This window comes from Gossypium arboreum, chromosome 3, assembly GCF_025698485.1.
Source record: "Gossypium arboreum isolate Shixiya-1 chromosome 3, ASM2569848v2, whole genome shotgun sequence".
Classification (NCBI taxonomy): domain Eukaryota; kingdom Viridiplantae; phylum Streptophyta; class Magnoliopsida; order Malvales; family Malvaceae; genus Gossypium; species Gossypium arboreum.
In genome coordinates, this window is record NC_069072.1 from 21,137,501 (window position 1) to 21,156,357 (window position 18,857).

The 18,857-nt window shown below is 33.7% G+C and overlaps 2 protein-coding genes across 3 annotated transcripts; one reads left to right on the top strand and one right to left on the bottom strand.

Moving 5' to 3' along the window:
* Positions 1 to 7,530: 7,530 nt before the first annotated feature.
* Positions 7,531 to 8,445, top strand: LOC128290525 (uncharacterized). Its single transcript, XM_053026207.1, has 2 exons — positions 7,531 to 7,965; positions 8,227 to 8,445. The coding sequence occupies exons 1-2, from the start codon at positions 7,683 to 7,685 to the stop codon at positions 8,298 to 8,300; spliced, it is 357 nt and encodes a 118-aa protein (XP_052882167.1). The 5' UTR covers positions 7,531 to 7,682; the 3' UTR covers positions 8,301 to 8,445.
* A 1,502-nt stretch (positions 8,446 to 9,947) lies between these two features.
* Positions 9,948 to 17,966, bottom strand: LOC108474455 (probable pre-mRNA-splicing factor ATP-dependent RNA helicase DEAH4). 2 transcript variants are annotated; one of them, XM_017776385.2, is made up of 16 exons: positions 17,507 to 17,966; positions 17,280 to 17,372; positions 17,072 to 17,176; positions 16,757 to 16,974; positions 16,309 to 16,361; positions 16,039 to 16,155; positions 15,792 to 15,883; positions 14,657 to 14,743; positions 14,169 to 14,383; positions 13,906 to 13,998; positions 13,031 to 13,154; positions 12,441 to 12,588; positions 12,095 to 12,164; positions 11,162 to 11,319; positions 10,727 to 10,902; positions 9,948 to 10,600 (listed from the first exon to the last, which is right to left on the bottom strand). In XM_017776385.2, exons 1-16 carry the CDS (start codon positions 17,704 to 17,706, stop codon positions 10,447 to 10,449), a joined length of 2,103 nt encoding a protein of 700 aa, XP_017631874.1. In that variant the 5' UTR covers positions 17,707 to 17,966; the 3' UTR covers positions 9,948 to 10,446. The 2 variants fall into 2 exon arrangements, with proteins under 2 accessions (XP_017631874.1, XP_017631875.1); XM_017776386.2 differs by lacking the exon at positions 17,507 to 17,966 and having other exon boundaries at positions 17,072 to 17,190; positions 17,280 to 17,366.
* Positions 17,967 to 18,857: the final 891 nt, after the last annotated feature.

Below are 18,857 nucleotides of genomic sequence, written 5' to 3' on the forward strand. Positions count from 1 at the left end.
ACCTCCCAAAAATTATAATTGACATAAATCATTATAAAATATAATTAAGTTAATAATTAGAATAACACATAAATTTAACCTAAAATAAATATAAATAAGACCCATGTATTTCAAGATTTAAATTGAAATAAAAATTTAAACCAAAAAAATCATTTAAGCATGTTGAGACACAAACAAAAATTTTAAAATTTCGTAAGATTCAACCTTATCATTAAATCAAGATAATATTTGATATATTTAAACATGAGTAATATACATATCATGAACCTATTATATTAATACAATTTATATAAAAAAATTCTAAACATGACATACATTTATTTGTGCTAACTTATATATGACTTTATTACTCAAAAATGTTGAAAATATTTTAAATTTATTAGAGTAGGTCGATTTTTGAAATAATTACGAAAATAGGTCGATTTAGAAAAAACGCTTCCAACTAGAAGCGTTTTTCCCCATGTTATACTAAGGTTCAGGGTTTTTAAGGTTTTAGGGTTTAAGATATTGAGATTAGGGTTTGAAAGTAGAATTGTGTTTAGGGATAGTTTTGGGTTTTAAATTTTAAACTAATAAAATATTTATAATAATAATTGCAATTATTGAATTCAATATTTAAAATATTAGTATTTACATAAATTGTATATTCAAATTTCATTTTTGCAAATCAATTTAAAATCGAAACTTGGAGTACTCGGTTTGGATGCAAAACTAGTTTTAAAATTTTTTGCCTTTTTTTAATCTTAGTTTGATTCGATATTTTAGTAAAATTTTTATCCAGTGCATTATTTTTTGCTAGATGGGTTCTGAAAATATATCTCGGGAACCCTGAAATATTTGAAATATGATGTGAAATTTCTCAATTAGTGAGGGTTGGAATTTGTAGAGACAAACGCTCCAAGTAGGATGCACTTCAGCAGAGGTACTAAAAGAGCTTCCAGCTAAGTTAGCATTGAAAACGCCTCAACTAGACGTGCTCTCAATACTTCTGTTGACAGTGCGCCCTACTTGGAGCATTTTGTCTCTACAAATTTTAACCCCCCACTATCCAAGGATTGTTTTTAGAATCAAATAAGAGGTCATGCCATGGGATATAAATGTAACATATTTTAGCCTCTGGTGCCATTTATGAGGAAATAAAATTTTTATAAGTTCAGAAGAATAGAAGTTCGCAGGGAAGGCATAAGTCGGAGTAACAATACTATTTGTATAAAAAGTAAGCATAAGCATTGATTTTTGTTGTTAATATTTATTTGAAGGATTATTTTTTTTCATAATGTTTTTTTTTGACTTCTTTCGATAGAAAATTTGGTTCAAAATAAGTGGGCAGATTAATGCTATTATTTATTACGACAGTAAGGTCCATGACACAGAGAACGACGTGGTTTTTTGATCGAAGAACACAACACAACTGACATTTAACCAGAACATATAGTTGCCAAAACGCAGGACAAGAATTAGGCAAAAAATCGTCGGGTCCAACCAGATGAGAGTATTGTCTATTAAGTATCGATTTTATGCTTCGGTTGACCCTGTGAGATATGACGCTTTCATATCAAAGGTGCTAGAGGCTTGGAGGCGATAGTGCAGACGCATATTGACAGTAGATCACCGTTTCTTCAGTTATATGTGGAATTTTCAAGGCCAGATGAAGGCCTTCAAACATTGACATCTGTTCCTGTTCGAAAGGGCAAAACGGTTGAAAATGCCGATAGTCCAACGACATAGTTGTGTGGTAGGTTCACCACCTTGTTAAAAAGTTCACAATATGATATCCCAAAATCATCGATGGGAAGACACTTATTTGTCTCGACCTTATATTTCAACTGCGAGAGGCAGAACACCGAACAATTGGGTTTTTGTGGTAGAACGAAATACATAACCCTTGCACGACACTCAGTTAGTGAATTAGACATGAACTTCGGTCAATCAATATTTAACGCTGGGAATACTTGCTGAGGAATGACATCAACTTCCATCAATTGACAATCGACCAGTGATTCTGGATGTTTTAACAACTACACGATAAGGGATGATGTACTCCCTACCGATGAGGGGGCATTCAACACAAAAAATATTAGTAGGTCAAATAATGAAAATGAAAATGAATCTGATTCCGATCCAATCTAGGAGCTCGGTGTCGACGGTTCAAAATTATTATTTTTTAAATCGAAGCCTGTTCCAACTGAACCAAAAGACGGTAAAGGGAGTAAAGTTGAAAAAGAAGAAAAAGATCCATGGTTCACAGTGTACTCACCTCCAGCGCACATGCACAATGTTGACCTATCAGCAGAAGATGGGTTAGAGTTTACAGAACTACCACATAGAAGACCTAGCCACGTAAGTTCTTTATAGAACTTGGGTGATTTGGAAGTGGGTAAGGAGTTTTTCCACTAAAGATGGTTTTGTCGCAGCAGTGAAGCGATACAACATCAAGATGATTTAGCCCTATGCACTGATGGGATAACAAGTGGACTCTTCGTCGGTGCTTGAAACATAGATGGCCTATACGTCATCGTCGGTATCGTTGTCATCCAAAAAGTAGATGGAATGGACATGTGATACAGTAGGGACAGATGTCTAAAAGTCCAACCTAGTATAGGATTAGAAGTAAAAAAATGTGGTGGAATATATGATGCTTGTGTGAAGATGATAGGGTTAGAATATGCATCAGAATAAGACGGTACATACTAATCAGTGTGTGGTGTGGGCATCAGTGATGCGACTATCGATTTCGGTTCTTGCGTGAGCGCTAATGATAAACCTATCTCACTAATCTTTGGATTTAAAAGGGGTCGTCATGGCCTACTCGTATGGAGATGCCGACCCCTCGCCTCTTCCCCCAACAAATATGGCTGACCATAGATCCTAAACCATGGCATGTACCAATTATTCCACATGTTGATATGTTAGGAGTGGAATACCAATGAATTCTCATCAAGTCACCGCAAGTCGATAGGATGTAAACCATCAATGTCTTAAGGTGCCACAGGAATCGATTGTCGAAATCTGAACTATCGCAACACTCTATCAATCTCGTGCATCTCGACAATATCGTATATTATCAATGGGACCTTCAAGTGCCAGGTGTTTAGATTCACAAAGAATTCTTCAAGGATGACTTCTCGAATTGTCAGATCCTCGTATGGTGTACATTCAAACTATATTAACGTGATAAAAACATTAGTTATATATATACTACTAAATACAAAATTGACTACGTTAATATTATATAGTTCAAATTTAAACAAATAGATACCTTATCTTCCGATTTAATAGAAGTCGTATATCTTGAAGCTCAATAGGTAATCTCATGTGACTCGACCCATGGTTCCACCTATTAAAATAACTCGTTAGCATAATAATTTAAATTTAAATCAATTTTATTATGATAATATCTAATGAATTTTACCTTGTTATGAGTGGGAATGTATACAGGTAGTTCGTTCGAAGACGTAAAAATGGCAGCTGATATAGTGCCCATGATTGCAGTAGTAGAATGCAACCACCGATTTTGATTTTTCGTGGTTGCATCGCCCGGCACATCTCCTGGTACAATGTCGCCAACACAGGGGACCCCCAACTAATTTCGCCCGCTCCTCTAAAGTCGACGAGTTTCAGCAGTCACCTTAGATGGATTAGTGTTCGTGACTTATCCAACATTAGGATGCCTTTGATGCTCTAAAGGATGTACGCCCCAGCATGTCGTTCTCTTTCGACTTCAATCAAATCCTCATCCAACCTCACGAAATTTATTCGTAACCAACTCATTTCGATCTGACCTCCGTAAATCGTCTCATACGCCTCCCCAATTAGCAGAGTGAACAGACCCGGTAACTACCGACCCATCCACTGATAACCCCAACTGTAAATGCACATCCTCCAGAATGATAGTACACTCGCCGCATGGAAGATGGAATGTGTGCATCTTGGGTCTCCACCACTCCACAACTTACACCCCCTATCTACAAAGGCCACGTGCCAAAAATCAGCTTCCCTCAAGTAAGGTTCGATCAACGATGATGGAGGAGTGGGTAGATTACGGATATAGCATTGTAAAAATCGATCTTCTGCCTAATTACGTAAAATATATACAAAATATTAAGTTAAAATATAACAATGAACTAAAAAAATTAAACAAAATTGAAATTTATTAAAAAATATTCTTACCATTTGCAATTAATTGAAGAAAATGTACTTGTCATCATGACGTATTAGAGAACCGACCATTGCTCATTATAGAACATGAATTAATTTTTAATAAAAAATATTTTCAAAAATATTAATAAAATTCTAATAAAAATTCTAATCTAGATAGAAATAGACTTTAAGTAATAAATTTAGGAGAGAATTTTGAGAGAATATTGTGAGAAATGAGTAAGGGTGGAGGTATTTATAGGTTTTATTTTTTATTTTTTTATTTACAGTTAGGGGGTTGGGGGGCAATGGCTATTTTAATTTCTAGCTAGAAGCGTTTTACTGGTAACACGCGAAAAGTGCATCCAGTTGGAAGTGTTTTTTTGCATTTCACCTGAAAACACTTCCAGCTGAAAATATTTTCCTTAAATCGACCTACTCCTATAATTATTTAAAAAAATCGGCCTACTCTGATAAATTTAAAATATTTTTTATATTTTTAAATAATAAAATCCTTATACATGTTAATATGTTTAGAAAATGAGGAATTTGAAACTTTATTTCTTGGAAGGGCCACTCACATGGCCTAATAATATTAAACCATCCAAACCTAGCTAAGTTAATACTTTTGTATGTATTATCACCAAGCACATGTAAATTGGACATTTGTATGATTTTTATATTATAAGATTTTGAGAGTAGCTTTTGCTTTTGGGTTTCCCATAACCATAAAATTAGTGACATTACAATGTATTATTAATTAATATCTTAATGTATATCCAATATTATAAATCCGATTAAATATATTCTTTTGAGTTTATCTTATCTCATTTGCAATTAACATCATCCCCAACAACTACCAATCATATAGGGTTACATATATATTAAAATCAATTTTAAGATAATATAATGGTTAATTTTACACAATTTAAATTTTCAATATCAATTTTTTAAGATAATGTATTATGCTTAAATTATAGAAATACACCAAATGTTTTATGTGTAATGTAGGTATGTCTCTGTTGTATCAAAATGAGAAATTAAAACTCTTAAATATTTCTATTTATTTAATGTTTATGTGATCTCAAGTTTTATATGTAACTAGAAACAACACCCCATGGGAATTTTTATTTTTATAATTTATTTAATTAGTAGTAAATAATATTTTTAAAATAAAAATTGAATAAATATGATTTATCTAAAATATTATTTTGATTTTATAATATTTTATTTTATTTTGTTAATTATAAATTTATGAGATAGTCTAAGATTAGGCATGTATCTTTTATTAGCTTGCAAGTTAAATTTACCGATTGGACATTTTAAAGACATCATTTCTTTAAATATATTATCTAATTTAAATTTAAAATAAAATTTTAATTAAATTTTAGATGCAATTAATCTTAAACCTTACTAGCTAGTAAATGTATAAATCAATCACTTCAAATGTATCATTAAAATTAAATTTGAATATTTTATTAGTTTATCAAACATGAAATATAAATAGATCATCAAGTAATAAAAGATTATTTAAGCTTATTTAAATGAGAAAATAAAATATTTAAAATTTAAAGTTTAAAATTATCAATTGAATCAACCACTTAAAATAAAATAATTTTTAAATACTTTTAATAATTGGTCAGACTTTTATTATTAATTATAAATTAATAGAATAATGAAAAGTTCTCTAAACTTAATCTAATAAAAATATTTAAAATGCAATAAAAAATAAAAATGAACCTGACAAAATATTCAATATCAAAATCGATGATTTAATAAGTTAGTTCAATTTAATTAAATAAATTATTAAAAATTCATATAAATAAACATAGAGAGAATAGATTCAATCACTTATTTAATAGGTTTTTGAGTCAATCAATTTAATTTTTACTTTAATCAATTCTCAATTTAATTGATCGATCCAATCCAATTTAATAAAAAGTACGAAAAATTTTAAAAGAAAATGAAATAAAATAAAACAGGCATCACAAAATCAAGCTGAAACATGTAAAGTAATTTTCATGTATCTATTTTAATAGTAGTTATAGATTATAGATATGAGATCATTGAAGAAGTTTAAAAGACTTGTGGTTGAACTTGAAACGTGCAGGAGCCAGGAGGGTTAGGTTAATCCTAAAGTGAGTCCAAGAAAATTACAATTCAATACATCACCCAGAATGATTAATACCCATCATGATCACTGGTTCCCTTGCTTATTTGACCCACAGCTTTAATTCTCAACAGCTTGCTACGGAGGATGAAAGTGAAACAGCCTGGATATGGTGGCATCCTATATCAACCTGAAATTTAGTGTCTCTTTTCGGATTATTATTCTTAACTTTAATCTATTTTCACATTAATTTAAAATTTGTAAATAGTTTTTTTATGTAAAAAAACTAAACGTTAAAAATCAGTAAAACTGAATGTTGCGAAAAAATGACGAAAAGAAAGATTCAAACTGACACTGAAAAATAAATACGATGAAAAGTGAGTTTTAGTAGTTGTTAGGATTGTTTTAGAGAAATTTACAAGAGAATTTAAAATAAGCTAAAAAGATTAAAAAGCTCCATTTATAAGCCTCAAAAGAGGTTATTAATGCACAATTATAGAAAGAAAAAAAGAGTGAACTTGCTACAAGTATTGGATAATGCAATTTAAACAAATTACAAATGCTAGAAATCTTACACGCATATGCGTGTACAACACTTTAAAAATAACATATAATAAATAATAAACGTATGATTTAATCATAATAACATATGAAATATGTATGATATTAAAAAAATTGAATTACAAATAAAACGAAATTTCAACACATAAATATATCATATTAATATGACGTCATTAAAATGAAGGTAATAAATTGCGCATATTAAAATAAAAACGTATGAAAACACTAAAATGAAACTTTGGTTGAGGGTCAATTTATAATTTTATTAATACAATTGGTGTGGGTTCAAATCCCACCATATTTTTATTAGTTTTTGTTTAAATAAAAAGACTAAAATACCCTCAAATAGTATAACCCATTTTAATTTCAAAAAGGCATTTCTATAATTTTTCTAACCGAGTTAGTAATTCAATTAAGGGTGGCACTAATTCAATAAAACACTTAATAAATAGTACGCATTACATGAAAGTTTCACTTAGATATTATTTCTAATAAACAAAGTGTTACTTGTATGTTTAAATATAAGAGTACCTTTTGTTTTACTAGGAGGAAAACACATATTTCATTGAAAGGTAAAGTTAAAAGTGCACATTTTAATAATATCTATATTCTAATTCTTCAAGTCATACTTTCTAAGACATTTCAATAATGGAGTAATTTAGGAATCTTGCCAACCTTTTAAAGTTTTTTTTTTTTTTTTTTATTTACGAAAAAAAGTTCACTTCATAACATAAACACAATCAAAATACAGTACAACAATGACATTCAGCCCAAGACAATGATTCCAAACATAAGCGGTCAACTCTTCTAAAAGCATAAATAGAGGAGGGATCATTACCATTCACATAGGTGTTAGCATTAATGTTTTCCACTAATGAAAAACATTAGTGCGTATGATCTTCATTACCGAATGGCTTCCATTTTTACTAGAAATCTTGCTTACAAGAATGGGAGAAAAACAATAAAGCACATTTTGAGAAAGAGCCAAGCATCAACAACCGCTAGTCGGGAGATGCCGGAGGAATCCGAAAATTCGAGCCACCCCAAACAGGTCAGCCACCAGCGCACCAAGCCCAAATCAGCAACCATACAACTACTACAGAAGACGGCGGAAATCTTGGAATATGACGGAACAAAACAAAAACAAACTTTTGAAGGTAGTTACACAACTTTTACATGGTTGCATGTATTTCCAACAACATTTTTAAGTAATTCAGAATTATGCACGCTATTGCATGTCAAGAGCATCCCATGTTATAGAGTGGTTCATCAAGAAGTGTTGAAACCAAGATAAAAAGTATAAAAGCATTAGTAATAAAAATAAATATTTACTTCCATCTAAAACGAATGTGTAACTTGTAACATTAAAAGAAAAAGAACTCCAATGAAAATATATACTACGTTTTTCTTTGGAACAGCCGAATATTTGAAAAAAAAAATGCTGGTGGATGATCCTCGTTTTGGGAAAGAGGCATTGGCATGGATACAATAAACAGGCAGTGAGAGTGCTTTTGGGGTCCCAATGCTTCCATGCGTCAGTAGAAAACAAAAATGTATGGTGGACCAAATTTAGCACTAACAAATCCTTGATTCTACCCTTTTCAGCATTCACTGACGGATCTATTTCCCACTCAATTATCTATTTCACTGAATTTCAAGTGCAGCATAGATATATATTGCATCATGGTGTGTATGTGTCCTTTCGTCACTGTTATATGGTGATGGGTTGGGTAGCAAAAGCCATAAATACCTTGTCCAGTAATTGGGTGGGGACAAATTTTTTTGAGACTTCTTCACTTGTTGCAATCAATCTTTGTTTCTAAAGAAACTTTTTAAAGTTATCATCATTACATAAAGACACCGGTTGAGCTATATTGTAGACCTGGGTAGGCATAGAAGACCTGCCTATATAGCAATGTAGTAGCCACGAACTACAAACAAAACCAAACTGGTCCAACTATACAAAGCGGAGAAAACTGTTGAAAATCTATGCCTCATACGAGACAGTCTCCAAAGACAAGTAAAACCTACCACTCTATTACAAAGAAAAGGATTTCCATTGCCTGAATCAGTCTTACCCGCCAATAACAACATTAACCCAACACTCTCAGCCGTAAGGAGGCAGACCCTTGATGTGAGTCTTTATACACATCCTTGCTGTCATGGAAGTGGAAATTTCTTTAACCTAAAACAACAAAAATTCAATGGAAACCCAACCAAAATCGAGTTCCCGTGAAATTTCAACAGAAAATGCCACTAAAAACTAGAAAAATCAAGTCACCACAAGACTAGAGCGTCATGACTATCATCACATGACATCAAAGCATGACTCAAGCCATGGGCCATAGAAAGATTATTATTCCATGACCTGTCCACTTCCTACCGAAATAAATGAACAAAATCTGCTTCAGGGAGACGACCGAGGGCAATGGGTGTATGATGATCATTTGTTCAACGGCCATACAATCGGCCACCAAAGTGCAACCGAAAAACAAAAGAAACTTTCGGCTGTAGTCTAAACTTTGTCACTCAAGACTTCCAACTATATATTCGAGCAGTTACATGTTTCAGCCAAGAAAACACAAGAGAATCGAGAAAGACTTGAATTCAGGAAAGATTAAGTGGAGAAAGTGAGGGAAAGCAGAATTCACTGATGGTCTCAATTGACCAGCCGCATTGCTGAATGGTGTAATAGTAGCAAGGCGGAATGGTAAAGGGAGAGTTTCCTAGGGTTTCCTACGTAGTATGTCTCTTCTCTATCCTGAATATAAAATTTGCTTATGGAATATGGAGTTTACCCCCAAAGATTAACCCACGTTCTCCATCCACCAACTCCTTGCACTGTGATTAGAGGAATTAATAAAATGAGTTTGTTGAACGAAATTAGAAATTAATTCAATTTGTTCATGTAGTTTACCTTTAGGCAGCACCGGCAGCTATCAAAAAACCTTGGCCTCACAAAACCAGCTAAGTCTTTTAAATTAGAACTGCTTATTTTCCTCCCACAACACAAGTATTGAATTTGAACAAGTTATCCCCCAAAAAAAAGCATTAAAAAAACCTACTTTATACTAACCAACATTTTTTTTGGTAAAATCTAGTATTCAACATGTATTCAACCATGAAAATAAAAACACAATCATCAAACATTCCTCTTTTCTGTCATTAAAATTAACTGTATTAAAACAAATGGGGTAAAACACTTCCAGAGTACAACTATTTATGAGGAGGACGGTAAATTTGACCTTTGGGTACAAGTTCAGGGCAATGCTAGCCTTTATCCCTCCTTCAGTTTCATCTGTGGAGGCAAGTAATATATTCAAATTATAAGGTTATATAGATTAATCAAGAATCACATCCAAACTCTTGTGATTTGTCTGAAGGAACAAAGAGCGTAATCTTGCCTCCCACCAACGCATATTGTGGCCATACTCTCATTTAACAAGGTCCTCTATAAGCATCAAGGAATGTATAAAGCTCACATGCCATCAGCAAAGTGCTAAAGAATAGATAGTGGGAACCGGAAAATCAAAACGCACATGATTCTCAGTCCCACCAGCAATTCTGAAAATTGGAATGTCCACTGAGTAATCAAGTAGCTCCCACTGCACTGATCCGTTAACACATAATACCTGACCTCATTTCTTTCCCTTGCGAGCAAGAAAACGTTCCCTTGCTGCCTGAATTTTACTTTCCTGCTCTTCTGGAGCTGTAACAATGACAGCTTCCTTCTTCAGCAAGTCTGACTTGTTTCCCTCAGTAATCTCTTCTACATGACCCAATCCACCACCACTTCATGAAAAAAGAAAAATGTTAAAGCCAAACTATGTGCTAAATCTTTTTTGATAGAACAAGGGGCTTAGTCTTAGATCAGAAAACAAGAGTATTATCTTTATATAAGTCTCAAATCTGATTTACCTTAATTTCCTGACATCAAGTTTGTCAAGTTTCTCTAAAATTGGTATCACCCATTGACGCTCTACAGCACACACATTCCGCATATATGGGCGTGAGGTAGCAATAAGTTCGTGGTAGACAACATAATTTGGATATAATCCATCATCATCTGGCTTTAGCACAGAGGAAGGATGCACCTAACATCAACAATAATTGCTTTTAGTGACAGTTCAACAACAATATACTTGAAAGATCAAGATTCGTCAATTGTTTCAAACTTCGATGCTCAATGCTACTGCTTTTCATAATCTAAACTGGATAATGTTCAAATTTTCTTTGGTATCTATGTATGTCTTCAAACCCAATTTTAAACCAAGGAATTGTAGCCACCTAATCCATATGATGCTCTCTCAAGCAATAAAACTACCACAAGGTTAAATTACAAAAAATTGATACCTGCACTAGTTGGGGCTTAAAACCCAGTGTTCGAAAGCCATTATGATGCCTCATCCGCTCAGCAAGCTGACTTGCAAAGCCAATGGACAATGCCTTCCTCAAATTCCTATAACTCTGGCGTCTTTTCTGATTTTGATTCACTCGTACATCTGAGGACCCTGTTTTTCAGATGCATAAGTCGTTACAGCAATAAAGAAACTTCGAGGTAGAAGGAAAATGGCAAAGACAGGGAGACTGGGTTAATGACTGCAAAATTTCTGAAGAAAGACGTGCAGGGATTTTTCAATAATGTTTATCTACTCTGGATCGGGAAGCTAAGGCTACTTACAATAATCTGACTCTATTCCCATATCAGACATCTGTCTGATGCACATCTGAATATGGGTATGGAGATATGACCCTCCAAAAACGCTCCAAATACACAGAAAACTTAGAAAAAAAAAGATTAGCACACCCTCTTAGAAAACATACCCACACCCCGGTACACAAACTCAAGTCTGAGTAACATAGAAGGCTACTATGCTCCCAAGATACTATTTCAAGCATAAATCTCTTCTCTAGGAACCGGACTTAAGGGTGCAGAAGGTCAAAGACATCAAACCAGTGTTGTTTGAACAGGACCACACCAGCCAGTCAGACCGGTTGGACTGGGAATCGGCCGGGGGGCCAATCTAGAAAATGGCTTTGAACCGGTTAGATCGGGAACCGGCACACTGGTTGAACCGGTATTTTTTAACTTTTTTTAAATTTTAATAGTTTTTTAATCGGACCGGCGGCCTGACCGGTTTGACCACCGGTCTGGTTTAAAAAACATTGCATCAAACACATCTACTTCTGGTTGAACATTGAGTGGTAAATATGCAAAATAAAGCCAAGTCAAATTAACAAAGGAAAAATCTCCAAAAATCACCGCTAAGTCAAATCAATGCTGACCTTTTGCTATCTTCTGCATTATCTGCGATAACTGCTTTCGAACTTCTTTGACAAACATCATTCCTCGCACCTAAAATTAGTTGTTCCAAATATGTTATTCATATTTAGCATGAGAATAATATCAAAGATATTCCGTCATTAATGTATCCAGAAAATCTAGGGCAGTTCTGCTAATCACAGAAAGATCCATCTGAAAATAGAACAACATGTTATGCACGCGCATCAAGTACTTGGGGCAGATTTTTTATCATTGTTCCAAGAAAAGCATTAAACGATCGGAATGACATGCCTAATGTCTTACTGTTTCTAAATGCATGTTTTCTCAATTGGAAGATAAGAAGCATACCTGTAAGTCATAATCTTTGCACCAACCAATATCGTAATCATTTTCATCCCAGCATTCATAGATCTGTAACAACTGGATGTGATCACCAAAACCAGAACCATCAGGAAGTTCCAAAGGAGGGTATTTTCTTTTCTTCTCATTATTCTTGCTGCAGTAAGAGAAAATTTTAAGTTATTTCAAATTACAAACTATCATTAAGCATTAGAAGTGAAAAACAACTTTGCAAATATGGAAATACAGACTTCATTTTGATGGAATTTGGATATCATTAGCCCCCAACCACCCATCCCCCAAAAATCAGATCTGTCAAAATAAAATGAAGTAATTTCATTTTCCTTCCAGTTAATCAAATGAGTCTTGAAGAAAACTTGAAGAACTGGGGATACTAGACCAAACACATAAATGACCTAAAAGTTTTTGGTTTTGCCAAATAAGGTATTACATCAGCATGCAGTAGCTACAAATTACAATTTGTACAGTTTAGGGAACATTTAAGTTCAACTAGCTGCCTGGAAGTTAAAGATAATAGGAAAAGCTATAGTCGCCATCTTTATAATAGACAATCTCATAAACACTTTCAATGAAATAACCTTCGACCAGGAAGCAAATTTGTTTCGGCTGATAACATGGCTGCAACAGTCAGAGCCTGGGATAAGCAACCATATTCATTTGCCTCAATTAAGGTTCTCGAAAGTGAAGGTTCCAATGGGAGCTCTGTTGTTCAGTGAGCACACATGCAAAGTAGAGCAGTTTCAGACAGGGAAGAAAACACTAAGAATATTATTTTATGCATACAAGTCATTAAGATAATATGCCACAAAGAATAGCAATTAACCAAGACAAAAAGTATTTAAAGGTACATAAAATTCATTAGTATTATAATAGACAGTAACTCATGCTTGCCAATTCTTGACATGAGTTAACTAGGAATCAATGAAGGTGACCATTCTGAGTCAGGTTTCATGAAAAGGGCTTGTAATAGATCACCAGGAAGTTGACTGCACCCAAATTCATATCTTCCAAGGCCATTCCTTGTAAATAAAATTCCTTAACATCTTAATAGACAGGAACTCAAGTTTTCTAGTTTGAGACATGAGTTAACTGAGAACCAATTGAAAGGGTTAGTTTCATTCCAGGAAAATACAATTCCTTAGAATGGTAATAGACAGTAGTAGGCTTTCTAGTTCAAGACATGAGTTAACTAAGAATCAAAGAAGATGGCCATTTTGAGTTTACTTCCATGAAAAGGGTTGGTAATTGATCAAAAGGAGGTTGACTCTACTCAAATTCATATCCACCAAGGTCCCAGTTTGAGGTGCTACATCCATAGAAATCATAACCGCAACTGAGGCCAAAAAAAAAAAAAAAACCAGCAACTGCTACCAAATTAAGCATGCATTTATCAACTAATGCCAACATACTTAGTAAGCATGGTAATACTTGGAAAGCAAGTTTGAAAGCTTACCGGCCATTGTTCGCCCAATACTAGTTATCGATCCATTTTCATCAATGGCATCAATCAGATATAGTTGCTTTAGAGCATCTTCTAATGACTCGGCTACAGTTAAACCAAATATTTAATCAATACCTCAATTCTAAAGAGAAACATCGTCAGAAACTGTAAAATATAGATATTGACAGAATGAAAATTTTAAACAGTGACAACTCAAATGCTTGTTCTTTCTTTATGCCATAAGAAAATTGAACACAATAAGAATGCATTCTTACTAGAAGGGGGGTCAAGAAAATCAAACTTCAGAATATCAATATCAGGGAGGTCCAATGACTTTAGATAAAGAACACTGCCAGCAAGAGAAGATCGCTGTATTTCAGGAACTGTTACATCAAGGAAATCATCATGGTAAACCCTGGATGGGTACAAACGGTAACACTTCCCGGGACGTGTTCTTCCGGCTCGTCCAGCACGTTGATTAGCTTGTACCCTCAAAGAACCAAAAAAAAAAAAAAAAAGATTCAGAAAGAAGGGAAAAAAGTTATTGGCAAGAATACTAACAATTCATCATCACTGAAGTGAGAAAAGAAAGATAAGAACATAAATTTGTTTGATGCAAAATAAGAGTAAAACTTAGATCATGCAAGAAAACCTGAACTTGCAAACAAATAAAGACCAAAAAGAATCACAACTGTAAGTTGTGCTACTAGGAACACATGAACATGCTGCAAAAGCCAAAAGAAACATTAAGTCATCCACTTACTTGCTAATTTGAACAACATCAAGGGAATACATTCCAGTTGCTGGGTTATATTGCCGTTGCTTCACGTAACCAGAATCAATAACATACCTATCAATGTACAGATAATTACTTTCGAGAGAAGCAATCAACATATCAATGCAATTGATCATTAACTGAGACCAAGTGCAAAAACAGGTGGTAGAATTAGGCATACAGTAAAATGCATCACAATAATATAGTTACCATTGGACCATATACAGGTCTTAATGCGTAGTGGGACCCTTAAGACCAAATTTCAGTGCCTTCCTCAAGGTAGAAAATCGTAAAATTAAGAAGCAACAGGAACAAGATAGTAAACTAAACTAAAACACTGTGACTTGATTGGAACAATTAAGAAACACTCTACCATTGATATGTTTGATCCCTTATAGAATTACAATTATAATACAAAAGCCCTCCACTAGAAATTCAGAATAGCCTTGTCTCTGTTATGTCTCTATTTTACTAGATTATTTTGGACATGGAAACCAAGGACTGCAGTGCTTCTTGGTTTATATTTGTTCATTTTGTTAAACCTACATAATCATGACAGGGTAATTGGTTTGCTAAAAGTAGAAGTATTCGCATGCTCTAGGCAAATTAAGAAAGAAAATGCTGGTTTATAAAGACCAAAATTGAGGGGTTTTTTACATATTATTAACACTCATTTAATTCGTTATCTACACCGTCTTCTATTCAGGAGGATTAAAAAACTAAAAGAAGAGCAAGACTGACAACAACCTGAACCTAATACTCTTCGACTTTAATGCTCTCCATCTCCATAGAAGAATCAGTCGAAAGTGTTGCAACAGATAAAAAGTCACTGATATTTGCAATGATTCTAAGGAAATTACATCACCATATAGCCAACTTATCAGTGCATGCTCAGATGCTCTAATAACACGTGAACAGTTAGAAATTTTAAATAGTGGATGCTAAAACCTTTCCACCCAGGTTAAGAAAGTTTTAACCTGATCAAGGCTAGCAAGATGTAAAAGAAGAATTGGAGTAGAAACAAGTAATTTGGGCAAGGCGGGGGGTCAAATTGTGGAAATTAAATTAACAGAACAACAGAAAGCACTGATAAGCAACATTTACAAGTATCAAGTTTCCTTACACAACACCATCAACTGTCAAAGAAGTTTCAGCTATGTTTGTGGCAACAATAAAACGCCTACAGTTTGGAGGGGGAGGACTGAATGCACGCACCTGTTGGGTCATAGCCAAAAAAATGTCAGCCACAAAACTACGGAAATTCAATACTACTAATATCTACATCTCAAGACAATCTAGCTTAAGTTAATTTCATTTCCTATAGGGCAAAGGAGGCAGAGATGAAAAGAAAATTTGAGACAAAACTATACCTGCATTTCAGGTGGCAATGAACCATGGAGAGGAAGAATGATAGCATCCATGCAGGAGCCTTCCTCTAGACTTCGAACTTTATCCTCCAGCTTTGATACCAACTTCTCTATATCATCCTATAAATGGCCACTCAACTTTAAAAGAATCAGTTAAAATCATCAATGAATCAATGTTATAACCACAAAAAAGATAAAAGTTAAATCCGCAAAGAATGCCACCCCATGAAGTGAGAGAGAAAAGAGAGAGAGAGAGAGAGAGAGAAAGCTTGCCTGTCCAGTCATGAATATTAGGATGTCACCTTCTGGTTCCCGAACATGTATATCTGCCAAAACAATTGCTTAGTAAGATCTCATATGACCAAAATATGATAGCCAGGAAATCCAGAAACCCAAAGTTTTCCCTGCAAATCAAGGTTAAGGTACAGCTGATGGGAATTGTGTCTTAACGCCTTAGACATTTAGTTGCACGACTAAAGTACATCAAAAAAACTATTTATCAGTAAATTCTTAATGGATGCCAGAGGGGATAAAAGTCATCATACAAGGAACCAAAAAATCCTAGTGCTTCTTTCTACATAACCATGTAACTACAGCAAATCTGGGCATATGAAAGCAACCACATCACAAGCCTAGCTAAACAACAAGGACTGGCCAGCATATATACATAATAAAAGATTGCAACAACTGAATATGTGATAAAGATAAACTCACACCATACCCATAGCTGTTTTTAGTGAAGACTCAAGATAGCTTATAGGTCGCTCCTTGCTGTAGAATATTTCCACAGGAAATAATTTTCCAGGGACAGTTAACAAGGGACAATCTGAAAAGAACTTTGACACTTTTTCACCATCAAGGGTTGCTGACGTGATCAGAACTTTTAAATTGGATGCACGTCTTCTAACCAAGCGTTTCATCAACCCCAGCAAAATATCCCTGAGAAATTTAAGATTCTATAAGTACAGCATCAACAAAATGAAAAGGACACAATCAAAGTATAGATAATAGAAACAGCATACAAGGTGAGCCTTACGTATTCAAACTCCTCTCATGAGCCTCGTCCAGAATAATTACAGAATACTGATTCAGTTCCGGATTTGACAGACTTTCTCGAAGAAGCACTCCATCAGTAAGGTATCTACAACACCATAGCTAAGAAACCAATAAACTTGGCAATTGCAATGCCAACAACAACACGCACTGAAACAAAAAACTATACTAATTAAGCTAAAATGTATTACTTGATTTGTGTTCTTTCGGAAGTTCTATCTTCAAACCGAATAGCATAGCCTACTTCTTCCCCAAGCCGAACACCAAGCTCCTGCGCAACTCGCCTAAGCGCATAAAATAGTTAGAATAAAAGGATTTATCCAATTTCCTTGAACGACAAAACGCCAAAGTATCAGCAAAAATTACATGTTTCGAATTCCTAAAGCATTCCAGTTCCTAGTTAGCTTTGGAACAGTACCTCGAAACAGATACGGCTGCGACGCGACGGGGCTGAGTGACGGAAACGATTCCGGAATTAGTGTATCCTTTGCGGTGGAGCATCTGAGAGAGCTGCGTGCTCTTTCCCGAACCGGTCTCTCCTATGATCACCACCACTGGATTTTGGTCCACTGTTTCTACTATCTTCTTCTCGAATTGCACGATTGGAAGATTCGCCATTGATTATATTCAACAAGTTTCTTCTTCTTCCCTTCTTTCCAAATTGATCCAGAGTTTTAGGGTTTTAACCAATTTTCTTTAGAGCGTTTTTCTTTTTTGGGATAATTTGAAAATGTTAAGGACCGTTTTTGAGTATTTGCATTTTGTTCATTTGATTATGCATTCAACTTGGTTTCAAAAAAGTTAAAAAATACTTGAATTTCATTTTAAAGGTCAATTGGTGAGCTTCAACACAGGATCTATCGATAGGTAAAATAGCATTCATCGCGAGTAAAAGGAATATATATTTTAAATTTAAGCTGATTTAATTAGTGATGTCGAAAGTTGAAGAAAAAAATTATTCAAATTTTAGTTTATAATTTCGAAACATTTAAAATTATTTTATTAAAAAAGTAAATCATAGAAGAGGAAGAGAAATTTATCCTTTCAATTAGTGTATACAAAGCTGAATTTAATAGGCTAATGATTTAAATCAATCCTTTCGAATAATTTAGTGATCATTTTATAATTTTTTAAAATTAAATTATCAAAATGTAAATTTATTAATAATTTAATTTATGTTAAATGTAGTTTACCTTTCTTTTAATCGTTAAGGATAAATAATGTGTTTGATTTCACTTTAGATATTGCATTAGCTAAGGCTTAATTGCCATGTTTTGACCATAATTAAGGACATTTTGGTTTTTCTTTTTTAATGGCTTAAAAGGTTGTTAAACTTTTTTGAAAAAATCAATTAAGGCTCTACAACTTTTTTACACCCAATTGAACCCTAAATTAATAAAACTAGTTAAATAGGTCCTTTAATTAATATTGACCTTTACAAAGCTAATGTGGTTGTTAATGGTATTGATGCGACACTCCATGTCAGCAATAGTTGTTGACATGGCACTGGTTAGCAAAAAAATTTAAAAAATTAAAAGAAATATTTAAAATTTTTTCACTAGAATGAACATGTACATATGGTTGTCTAGGTTTATTCACCTCAAAGCTTAATTTCTTTTAAAAAATTAAAAAAATATTTTTATAAAAATATTAAATAAAGTTCAAAAGCAATTAAAATTTAATAAAAACCATTTAAAAGTTAAGTCTAGAATGAAATTGGACATACAATTGTCCAGATTCACATTTTGAAAGTTTAAGGTCCACATTAG

Excerpts from the sequence above, each read along its gene's own strand:
- LOC108474455 (XM_017776385.2), bottom strand. The coding sequence starts at position 17,706 with ATGGCGAATCTTCCAATCGTGCAATTCGAGAAGAAGATAGTAGAAACA. Across the intron at positions 17,373-17,506 it reads GCAGCCGTATCTGTTTCGAG|GCGAGTTGCGCAGGAGCTTG; the intron begins GTACTGTTCCAA and ends TTATGCGCTTAG. Across the intron at positions 14,384-14,656 it reads GATGTTGTTCAAATTAGCAA|GGTACAAGCTAATCAACGTG; the intron begins GTAAGTGGATGA and ends TGGTTCTTTGAG.
- LOC128290525 (XM_053026207.1), top strand. The coding sequence starts at position 7,683 with ATGAAAAACATTAGTGCGTATGATCTTCATTACCGAATGGCTTCCATT. Across the intron at positions 7,966-8,226 it reads ACAAAAACAAACTTTTGAAG|CCGAATATTTGAAAAAAAAA; the intron begins GTAGTTACACAA and ends TCTTTGGAACAG.